Below are 12,266 nucleotides of genomic sequence, written 5' to 3' on the forward strand. Positions count from 1 at the left end.
TATTCTTTTAATATCCGAATATCCGCGGACGTCGGGCGACAACTGATATGAATGTTTTGCCTGAATCCTTATGAAACTTCTATTAAGACAGCATAAAACAGCATAAATTAAGTATTTAACTATGCTCACCTCCGTGAAGAGTTAAAACAATGACATTTCTGGCGTATTTTGTTCAAAGATTACCAAAGTTTTCCTTCACGTAAAGTCAATCACGATCAAAAGAAAAAGCAAATCGCCATCTTTAAATTAGATCCGGTTATTTTTATGAATGAACCGAGTGACACTGTCTAAAACTAATATCAATCTTTTTTTTTTTTTTTTTTTTTTAATAGCGCCCTCTAGCGGCGAAAAATACTTCTTGAATATCTGGTTAATTTCGGATAGTTGGCCAGCGGTCTCCGAATATCAAAATTTCACTATTTGCCCAGCACTACAAGATGGGTAAAAGAGAGTAAAAGGCAAAGTATACCCTTTTTTTTTTTACAGTTTGGCTGTTTTAACCCTATATAAATGTAGGTGTATACAATAAGACTAATAACAGAAAATTTCATTCTAAAGGCGGGTGCCTTTCTTTCCAAAAATCTGGAGCGAATATGTCCATGACGAGGGAAGAATAAACCCTAATAGAAGTACACAATCTTAGAAGCGTCTTGTTGTGACACTTCTCAAAATCAAACTTATGGGTGAACCTTTACCTTTTTACATAACCACATTTCTTCGAAGTGAAATGTTTCTCAAAATGTTTTATACTATCAAACGCTGCTATAAGCTTCTAACCTAAAGTTTATAATTGTAGTCAAACTTGAACCTTCCCTTGAAAGGAAAAATTGATTTTCTACTTTTAAATTAACTTACAAGGCCATGAGTCCCTCATATCTTCACTATCCTGTCCCCAAGATGAGCTCTTCCGGCTGTGTGTAGAACCAAGCACAGGATGCTGAGGTGTGGGTGGTTCCATTGTAATCTGAGGGAGTTTTGTCTCGGCTCGGAGGGTATGTTTCTCCATTTGTGGGGGTATGGGCGATGTAGATAGAATTGGTGGTAGTGTTGGAATGGTCGGGATCTTTGACCGATGGCCAGTGCGGTTGATTCCTTTCCTGACAGCTGGAGAAACAAATCATAAATTTGGTTACTGGTGAAAATGCTTTGAAACTTATACTGCTAGAGGATGGTTTCCTGCTAATACTTGCTTAGCGGAGACATTTGTTCAGCAACGCTTTCCGCTAAAGCTCTATGCAACCAGGGTATTTTCAACACATATGAGGAAAATCTAAATAACTAGTAAATGTACGGGTACAACCATGGGAAAATCTCTTTTGTGGGAGTGTTGGCTTTGAAAAGAACACACACCCCCCACACACTACCCAAGGCTCCACAGCAGGTTTCACCAGGCATCGAGTTCAACTTCCCGCCTGTATTTCCCGCCTTCGTGCATCACCAAGCTAATCTGCGGCCCAGTACTTAAGCAGCATGCAGCATCAGAGTCCAGCATTCTCCAGAAGACGATCAGAGCATACTGATCGAAACATCAAGTTAAACCAACGGTTCTTTTCAGAACCACCCCAACTCATTTAGAGATAGTCATTACATGGTGTTACCGCAAACTCTTCTATATCTTATTTCCACCATGCAAAGTTTCAAATCCTACCTAGTTTTATCTCGAGTTTTCATATTTGCTCTGACCAAATTGACAAAGATAGTTGAAGCAAAATAAACATCTTACAATTATCAAATTATTAACAACTGAGTTCTTACCTGGTGGTGATGGCTCAACCGTCTGATTAAATTTCCGTTTGTATAAATCTTTATAACCCTTGTCATCAAATGCTTGTTGTCCATCCATCAGCCCCGATGTGTTTGTGTTTACCAAGGCCTGTAGATAAACAAATAATAATTAGTTTCTGCAGGCTGTACTAGTAAATCGGTAACTAGTAAATAGTAAACAGACCCCTTGCATAACGCGAAACGCTACACTGACGCATACGTTTTTACGCACGTTTTTGGGCCCGTTTTTTACGCAGTGTCATGGCCGAGCGGTTAAGAGCACCGGATTCAAGCACTGGTGTTTGATCAGCAGGGTGTGGGTTCGGATCCCGGTCGTGACACTTGCTACATCAAATTGGGGAGGTAGTGCTTTCTGCTCTACCGGCTAATTGAAGATACCCAACCCTGTTTCAGCCCTAGGAGTAAGTGGCAATGGCCTCTGGAAAAAAAAAATAATTGTAGCCCACACCTTGAAGTGGCCTTCAGGCCTTGTGTATCAGGCGACTTGCATAAAAAAAAAAATTTTTAAATTAAAAAAAACAACTATCGTCCAATCATTTGCCTCCTTTGACCCCAGTGAGGGGGGTCAAAAAGCCTGTGGGTGCTTTTTGAGCGTGACGTCACATGCAAGGGGTTTATTATTTGTGTGTCACCACATGCCAGTCAATCCCAACACACTGTCCTCTTTACAAGCAATGTCTTCAAGATGACTGCATAATATTAAATAATAAGAAATGTTGTATAGTGTTTGGTAAGCACACTCAACTGAGAGTTGTACTTAAGGGGAAAATGTTGCCTTCTTGTACCCTCCCAGTAACAGTCTAAACAGTTATCATATGGACCCATTAGTGTGGACAGACCCATTTACAGAGTACATTCAACCCTCATACTGTCAAAACATTCAGTTTTATTAGAAATCATTACTGTGGTGTGATTGTGTGAACATTAACATGTATCTGAGTCTTCAAAATCATGGTGAATGGATCTCCACACAGATAGGTTTTACACTGCAGTGCCATGATTGACCCGTTACACAACACAGAGGGCAGCTCCCCACGATGTCCGTCCACCAATTCCACCATTTTGACTCAAAAATACTCATTTCACATCTAAGATGGCAGTGCAGGGAAGACGACAATTCATTCATAAAAATTAAACTATCTTATCTGTTATTTTGACTTACAGCGACTGCATGGACCATATTCAGATCTCGTAACTGCTCCACTGTTACAGGCCGGCTACCAGCCATTGAGGTGGTACTCCCAATGTCCACGCCACCTTTGTCCGCGTCGTTCATCAACTGCTCATGCATGGCGCTCTGCAGTAGCAGTCTTTGCAACACCTGCTGCTGTTCATCACGTGCTAGGCTTGAGTACGGGACGGCACGCGGTTTGTTTTGATCGTCTCGTACTACGGCAGCGATGGAGCCTGGGACGTTGAGAGTTGCTATGGGGGTACGGTCTTTATCGTTGTCGAAGTCATCTTCTGATGGCCTCCCTGAAGGGAAAAGAACCCAAATCTTACTGAAGTTTTTTATAAATGCTTGGACCTCACACAGGCAGCCATATACATGTACTTTGATGTATTGCTTTGAATTTCCAATTTAAGAATTCAAATTTTCATTATTTAACGGACTGAGTTGTTTATTTTAGAATGTTTTTTCTGTATATGTTGTTTTTTTGTTTTTTTACTACTATTTTGCGTTTGAACAAAGAAAAATCTACTGTAGCGAGACTTGAACCAATGACCTCTGGATTAGCGTAGCGGAGGTTGTGGTTCGAGTCCCCCTCCAGTCTTGTTTCAAACTAAAACTACTTCAACTTTAGAATGAAATAAATGTTGACTAAAATACTATGGCATATTGCCTTGTGTCACATGATTTCCACAATATTAAATTAAATTTAATTTGAAATAAACTAAGGAACTGCCTTACCTGAATCAGCACTTCTTGGCCTAATCCTGTAGAATTCATAAACGATAGGACTTCCAGGTGCCATCAGCATGCTCCTAGTGACTCTATATGGAGCAGGTAGGCTTGACAGGTCATCGTTGATGCGTCTTAAAATCTTGGGTGACAGAGCATTCTCTTGAAAGAGGTTCTTGTCCAGAATGTGACCTTAAGAATTATACGAACACCCAGATATACAAATTCTTAACTGTCCACATATCAAACACTTTACAGAAGTTTTAAAACTTTGCAACTGGAAACAAACTTTGAATTTATTGGGTCTGTTACTCACCATTGGTTCTCAATCCTGTCAGAACTGAATCATCCCAGCTCCTTGACCAGCTTGATAAGTATCTCTTGGCTGAAAAGCCTGGACGGATGTTTCGAGGGGAGTTGTGGGCATGTTTGTTGTGAACAAAACCGAGATAGACCGGTTCCGATGTGGAATCCTGGTCAGAGATAAGAAGAAGTGCACAGAGTTGTCAAAATACAATCTTGAAAACATTGAAATTACTCACAGAGGAAATTGGCAAAGTTTACGTACAAGTTTTGAATTTATGATCGGGGATCATTGGAGGAAAAATTAATGAAGTTCAATCTCCGGCCTTGAATATATTATCTTCGAGTCGACAAAGCCATTTTCATTTTGCAAAGGGCACTTCCACTGGGAACTCTTATTATGTAGCCTACGGGAAACTTTTGACGGGACTTTTGGGTCCCGGTCGTGTCCTTTGGCAAGACGGTTTTAACAATCTTTATTGCTGCGTCCTTAGGATGGGACATAAACCACAGGTCCCGTGTGTGGTGTAATATACAGAAAAGAAGCAATGTGCACTTATCATAAAGAGAAGGGAGTTCCTGGTTCGAGTATCAGTATATTGCACCACAGCACCTTGCAAACCATTATACATGGTGCTATGTGCTATGTATCAACCAATCAATTTTTTGGAGGCTCACCCAAATTTAATTCATAATTTTTTCATTATCTTCTTAAAAGGACTGTTAGTCTAAGTGTGCTTTCTTGTAAAGTTTTGTTTCAGACTACCTGAGTTTTAATAATATTGGGGTTTTTTCTTCTTTGCAAATTGCATGTAATTCAGCCTTTGGCTGCAATGTGTTTTTTAACCCTTTGCGTGCTACGGGCGCAAATTTGCGCCCGCAACGTGTATTCCCTCACTGCTGTGGGCGCATATTTGCGCCCAACACAACGTGCTATTTGTTTGCACACAATCGAGCTTTCTTTTTACCCCTGACATCCATCCGGGTACTTTTTTATACACTTCGATACACAGAGGACATGTTACGAACGAATACACGACAGTTTTTCATGAAAAAATCTTGTATTATCCGAGTTTTTCGGTGACTGTTTTCACCATAAAACAAAATGGAGTAACAATGGACCCCGCAGGCAGCATTCTGGACGATTTTCGCGGATTCTAGCTTTGGAAAATAAGAGTCTAAAGATGTTTTGGGAGACGATAGAGATGATAATACTTCAGTGGGGTTATGTCTATTGACATTGGGCCAGATAACGGACACATATCTATGGAAGATGGGGCCGAATCTGACGATAGCGATGGCAGCTTTCCTATGCAAGAAGGGAAACAGGGTAGAACTGTCCATGGTGTTGGGGACATTTTTCGCTGTGATTTGGAAGTGTGTACTTAATAAATTATGTACTCGAATTCAATTCTGTTTGAACTAACTGGTTGTCCGTATTATACTTTACATTTATCTTATTTTGCATTTTGCAATAAAATAATTCCTTCACACAGAAAAATGCTTTCGAGTACAGATGTGTGTAATTTTAATGATCGTGCAAAAAGATTCCAGCAGTCAGGGAATAGTGTGTGTAATGAATGGTAGCATGCAAAGGGTTAACAATAAACCAATTAATAATACAAAAAATAAAAAGGACTAGGTCTCATACATGTACTTTACAAATGCACATGTACTCCGATATCTTACAGGCAAAAAATACTGAGTGATTTGAGATACCCATCAGGTAATAAGAAGCTATAAGAACTCAGTATTGTCATAAGTACAGACTTGCTACATGTAACAATTTGCTCTTGATTTTTTTTCCACTTACCTTTGCCCCATAAGATAAAATTGCACTTCTCAAATCATTAAACGTATTAAGAGAATTAGAGTCTTCTGCTTCCAACGCTTTGGTGCTCTCAACTTTCTCCTTTGCTGTCATCGCAAGATCTTCTGAATAAAGTAGAAGGGCACCTTTTCTTGTCGTGAATGTCTTGTGAGTGTGAAGCTCTCGGGGAGAATCAAACACTAGTTCTTCTTGTGGCCATGCTTTCTGTTGAATCGGTGGCAGGTAGAATTTACGACCCCCAATGTTGTGATAATCCTGGAGAGAAACAAATTAAATGGTGGATGTTTACAAATTGAATGTTGGAACAATTCTAAGTAAGCAACAAAGGTTTTGCAGAGATAATGATTTCTAGGACAAGTCATGTCCATAGTCCAGTCTCTGCAACTAATAATACTTGTATTGGTACAAAAATTATGTTTATTTGCATAATACCAAATCCTTGAATAAGAAATAATCATCATTTAGCGGTCGCAACCGAGAATCCATGCACAACGTCACGCCAGAGGTGTTTGTCCCTCATCATGTTTGGAAGGTCCACTATTTCAGCCTCCGTATCTCTCCCGATCACGAATAAGAAATAGTGAATAGTGATACAATAAACTAATAAGTCTTACCCATTCTTACTGCATTTTGATATATTTGGGGATTCATTATTTCTGTTACTCATACACAGGAAAGTCGTTCAGGGCCCAATTTCATGGCTCTGCTTGCCGCAGAACTCTTCACTTATAGCACCCAGTAAAGCTAACAATTCTACTGGCCGTATAATCACATAATTCCGCAGTAATCAGGTTCAATTGTCTGCCATAAATTGATCAATGTCAAAGTCTGATCAATTATGATGGTATAAGAACTTCAGGGCCTTTTCCAAATTCATACCAAATTCAAAATGAACTCCAAGGTGAATAGTTGCGATTTATAACGTAACCCTCCTCCCGCCGTCGGGAGGAGGGTTACGTGAAGAGTTCTTCCTGTCCTTATGATATTACCGGAGCGCTGAAGTGCCGTGCCAACTTTAAAAAATGAAGGCTGGTAAATTTAACATGTATATTTAGTTTTAAGTTGTAGTAATCGACCTCCACTTTTTAACCCTTGCTAGCGAATTTCACATAGTTTGAATGAATTTAAGATGAATCTGCATGAGGTGGTTCTTTTTTGTATTGACTAATATGTTGACCAGTTGTGAAACTGGTATCCACTGACCTTTCCAAAAAACGTTTAAGGTAACATGGACATTGACAATGCCTGTTGACAACAAATTTAATCTTTAAAAAAAAAAGTGATTTTCGAGTACAAAGTTTGACAAAATGTTTAACTTTGTTTTTGAATTAATAAAGAAGGCCGTTATTGAGAAGGGAGGGCACATTGATTTATTTAATTATTTTGAATATTATAATTAAGATAACTGCAAACAAAAAAAATACAAAGAGAAAATTTGCTTTATTTAATAAATTGTCAATATCATTCTTACCTCGGGTTCCAGACAAACTTCCAACTTTTTATGTCCTCTCCGAACTCGTTCCTCCCCGATCCCTCGAGCCAGCAAGGACAGCCCGGCGTTTGTTGATGCCATGATGATGATCAGTCGGGGTTCCGCTTCGTTGTCCCTCGAACACGAAGCAAGAGAGAATTTCTTATCTACTACAGGCTCTGAGAAAAACTACAGTCTCGAACAAGTGATGTGACAATTCGCCATTCAGGCATTGCAGTTGGCGCAGGCAGGTGCACCCGGTAATTGATTGACTATGGCCGTTTGCAGTTCTTCCACATTTTTTCCGCAGTTTTACACTTCCGGACAACTCGAACAGTTACTTAAATTTGCCCTTTTTCAGCGAATATCTCTTGAATTTACACCTGAACGATCACCACAAAAAGTTTAAGTAAATACTTCATTGAAACTTCATGAAAATGACATAATTTACAGCTTAACTTTGGGGTTATGAGCCGTTCAACCACTACCTCCATGGTTCAACTTACAGTTCCTTCCGTTAAAAAATATAAACTGACACCTGGGTCGCCATATTGTTTAGTCACGTGACTTGGGAGGTTGCTGTGGTTTTGTGCATGTGACGTCGTAAATTATTGTTGGTGGCGCCATTTACAGTACTAGTGGTTGCACCCTACTCTATGGGTTGCACCACACTAAAAATTAATAAACTCCCTCCATACGGTGCAAAATGCAAATTCAACACACACACTGCAAAGGGGTAATAATTCATTGACGCTTGAACTATTATTCACGGTGTTAAAATAAAAACACCCATAAACGGGCACACGGGTGTGCAAGTTCCAAAACGTCTAAAAATCAATCTTGGAAATTAAAGTCCCCAAACACCTCTCGGCAAGACGATTTATTTCAGGGCCTAATGTGTCATAAAAAATACCGATACTTATCAATCGAAGTCAACAACTCATGTCACAATTGGACAAGAATTTCACACTGTATCCCCTTTTCTGTCTAGCATCTGTCTAGAGGGAATATTTTGAGGACCCGAAAAACGATGCTCCGTTTTCTAAAAATTTAGTGGGATGTCGTTTTGCTGAAACCAATACTTCCAGGTAAGGTTTGAAACTTTGCATGGTGGGAATTCGATATGGAAAGGTTTGCGGTAACATCATGTAATGATGATCTCTTAAAAATGAGTTGGGGTGGTTCTGAACAGAGCCGTTGGTTTCAATGATAATCAAGACTTTAAAATAGCCATAAACAAAATAAGCTTCAAAGCCTCTTGAAAATCTGGAAAAAAATATTGGCTGTAGTATAGCCTATTCTTCTTGGCCAAATGTGGGGCCTTCACGAAATGCAAGTTAGAGTCAACGAAACCATGGCAACGGTTTGCCGTTTTGTCCATTTTTAGTCATTTAGAAAAACTATTATCGGAACTGCATTTACGACATTATTCCTTCACTCTGACGTTCCGGCCTATAATAGACGACGGCTGGCCGACCCTGCCGACGGCAATGACAGCACGATGTGTCAGCTCTTATATCGCCATTTTTTTTTCTCTAAAGATTCGCAACGATCCCTACCCTCCCGCCATCACTTGGTATCCGCTCGCTGAACACAAGAGAAAACGTCTTAAGAAAGCCGTGTATAGGATTGATCATGAATGAGTTGGAATGTGTCATGCCCCCGGCAAGGCGCTAGATCTTAAAACCCTCATTGGCAAACTCTCTTAACCTTCTCTCTAGCATAATGCTTGTCTTCAAACAAGAATTTAAAACACGATGTTTATTCGTCGGAAGGGATTTGTTTTTTAAGTCTGTTATTAAGTAGTAACGGAGTCTCCGGACGGCACAGGTTTGGGTTTTGACAGTTGTTGAATCGAGCGCCAAGAATACTTACAACAATACAAGGTCATCTTCTAGACATAAGAAGCTGATGGGGCGAGGTATCACGTCCCTCAGCATGCTTTTCTACTTAAAAACAGACAACGGACATTAAAAAGAGATTTGTTTTAAGCAACACGCCCACGGCTTTCTTCTGGATTTTGAACAGTTCAAATGGGGGAGGTGCTCCGATTAAATTTGTTTAATAATTTATTATTCTCCGGAAGACGATGACCATCTTGTCTTTGTTATACCACATCTTCAACCATAAAGCAATGCTTCAACCACTCCAAGCTTCAACGGACGTGAAGATGAAAGTACAGACACCGAGACCCGAATGCCATCCTGGACCCATTTTCAAAATTAGCTAAGCACAACAAAAAATATGCTAACCAGAATAAGGTTACAAGCTTAACATCCATGTCGAATGCATCATGACTAGCATCCTGCTAGGTGTTGCTAAGCACAATTTGCAGGCAAAAATTGTCTTCTTAGGCAGCTCTGTGAAATGGGGCCCATCATTTTAACACGATCCCTGACTTTAGCCACAGCTCTTACTACTTTTACTGATACTTATAAAGGAGGTCTTGGTTTGGTTACATCATGGAGTAGGATCCTACCTCCATGGTTATCATCATACCTAAACACACATTATTTAAAACCAAGACACTATCTTGAAAAAGTGCGGCACCATGCTTATTCTAATAATCGAAAACTAACAACTGAACACAAGAACTGACGGTGACTTCTTCGATAATGTGCAACGCACATCACCAGAACAGTGAAGTGGTACTTTCTCATATCGATTCATTACTTCTTTAATTCCCCTTCAAGCTATTGTCCCTCAACAAAAGAAACATCACTTGTCAGTATTATATCCCAAGAATCAAACGTAATTTCCAGCCACTTCAGAGCTCTTATTGTACAAAGAACCACCGCATGTGTTAATTAGTGTCTTAATTCACCAGGGAGAAAAACCCTTGCACCTCGCTCGACAAAAAGCAAACCAGACTAAAAAAAAAGTGTTCAGCTCTATATATCCAGATAACAAAACGCACCAAGAACTGAATGTCATCAAATCCTTCTTTTCTAATTACATCCTGGGGCTGTTTCGGTGCGAGCCTCTGTTGAGTGTGAAAGAGAAAAAGCAAAGGGTCCTTCGTCCTTGCTCCATGATCAAACCATGTTGGTAATTACACCGCGAATTTCTGATGAGAAACTTTTGTCATTGCGTATGTGTTGGCGTTTTGGGTTTTTTTTCCCCAAGACTTTGTTGAGATTCGTCTGCTTACATCGGAGGTCATGAAACCTGGTCAACGACACGATTACATGGCGTGTGGTTACTGCACTATTACCAGATGAAGGTAGATTTGGTGGTTTTCAACGCAAACTGTGATGATTGCAAAAGATGACATTCCTCATTATGTGGACAGTGGTTCCTCCAAAAAACACGAACAGCGCCACCAATAGTAAGAAAGCAACTGGTCGACGATGTTGAAACAACGTTGTTGCGCACATCGAGTAGCACAGGCCTTTGCATCATTATTTGGTCGGGTTCACAGGGGCCTCAAATTCAAACTTCTGTGATGACTGTTTGCAATATACACAATTTGAGTCAACAGTAAAACAAATTGGTGATTTTTACTTGTTCGTTTATATTTGTTTAGGCCTAGGCTTTGGTAATTACTCAAAATAAATATTAGCATAAATAAAACCTCACTTGGTAACGAGTAATGGGGACAGGTTGATAATATTAAACATTGTGAGAAACGGCTCCCTCTGAAGTGACGTGGTTTTCCAGAAAGAAGTAATTTTCCACAAATTTAATTCGAGACCTCAGATTTAGGATTAAAGGAGATCTCGAAATCAAGCATCTGAAAGCTCACAACTTCGTGTGACTAGGGTGTTTTTTCTTTCATAGTTATCTCGCAGCTCCGACGACCAATATTGAGCTCATATTTTAACAGGTTTATGTTATGCATATGCTGAGCTACACCTAGTGAGAAGACTGGTCTTTGACAATTACCAATAGTGTCCACTGTCTTTAATTTCCCTCCTCCATGGCCCAACTGTCTTTGTCCACACACAAAACCTCGTTAGTTTTGGCAAACTTACAAAATGTGATAACCACGTGAGCGCTTGAAAACTAATGTAGTCCTCACAGCTAAAACTTCAAAGGGAGTGGCTAAACTATTTCATATATATATATTTCATATATTTTTTGATTTTTTATTACCAATTTGCCTTCTATTTAATTTCAAATTTTAAATTAATGTAAAATTGTTGTAATTCAGCCTTTGTGCTGCGAGGACAGATTTTTTATAAACCATTTTATCTATCTATCTATCTATCTATCTATCATGGAGGATGAATACAAGTTCCTTTTTCCTGTTCAAATCATCATGCCTTAAGTAACAGCCCAAGCTATCGACTGTCAAATCACGTCAACAAAAAGCGCGAATTCTTTTGTCAAAAGTTAAGTCTCATCAGCCGCATCGGAGAGGATATTCTGGGTAGAATAGGAGGACGCAGTGGAGCAGACATGATCAAGTTTGGCATCATGTCCGGGCAGGGTTTGCTGTGGTGTAGAAACTTTTACTCCGTAGCCGCGAGGAAGGCCAAGATGTCATGAGAAAGAATGGCTGAAAATACCGGCTAATATACATGGCATGGACGGTCGATGGCTTCCTCCTCCCCGGACTATTCGTAACAAGGTTCGAAGGTTGTCTCGTGGAAGAATGGAGATTGATACTGTTTCTATCTACAGTTTGTCTTTTGTGTTAAAACGTCTTAAGAAATGTAGCACCGGGAACGTGTTTAATAAGAAGGCGAACACGCGAGCAGATCCACGTTCTGCAGCATACTTCGGCCATAAACTTTGAAAAGATCAAGAACGAACATTTTGACCCCAAAAAAGGAAGAAATTATAAGTAGGCCTACATGTAGTTTCACAAAAACTGAATTCTGCTTGCCTTCAAAGCACATACTAGCACGTATAGCAAAAAGGTTCAAAGCACATAATAGCATGTAGCGAAAAGGAAGTGTTTTTTGTTTGAAGATTTTCACACATCGCTTCCTATATAATCGAGTGAATTTATAATTATGTCAAAATTT

At 39.6% G+C, this 12,266-nt stretch overlaps 1 protein-coding gene across 11 annotated transcripts in view; it reads right to left on the reverse strand.

The window, feature by feature from the left end:
- The window catches only part of LOC139940129 (uncharacterized), a 57,577-nt gene extending 49,763 nt beyond the window's left edge, over nucleotides 1-7,814 (reverse strand). For 6 of the 11 annotated variants that reach the window (XM_071936378.1, XM_071936380.1, XM_071936376.1 and 3 more), the window contains exons 1-7: nucleotides 7,294-7,813; nucleotides 5,805-6,077; nucleotides 4,005-4,161; nucleotides 3,698-3,880; nucleotides 2,948-3,261; nucleotides 1,756-1,873; nucleotides 856-1,104 (exon numbers count right to left, since the gene is read on the reverse strand). In XM_071936378.1, coding sequence (XP_071792479.1) covers nucleotides 856-1,104; nucleotides 1,756-1,873; nucleotides 2,948-3,261; nucleotides 3,698-3,880; nucleotides 4,005-4,161; nucleotides 5,805-6,077; nucleotides 7,294-7,395 — 1,396 coding nt within the window. In that variant the 5' untranslated portion in view covers nucleotides 7,396-7,813. Of the gene's footprint in view, nucleotides 1-855; nucleotides 1,105-1,755; nucleotides 1,874-2,947; nucleotides 3,262-3,697; nucleotides 3,881-4,004; nucleotides 4,162-5,804; nucleotides 6,078-7,293 lie in introns of all 11 variants that reach the window. The other 5 variants (XM_071936384.1, XM_071936383.1, XM_071936382.1 and 2 more) reach the window with 2 other exon arrangements.
- Nucleotides 7,815-12,266: the final 4,452 nt, after the last annotated feature.

This window comes from Asterias amurensis, chromosome 7 (genome assembly GCF_032118995.1).
Source record: "Asterias amurensis chromosome 7, ASM3211899v1".
Classification (NCBI taxonomy): domain Eukaryota; kingdom Metazoa; phylum Echinodermata; class Asteroidea; order Forcipulatida; family Asteriidae; genus Asterias; species Asterias amurensis.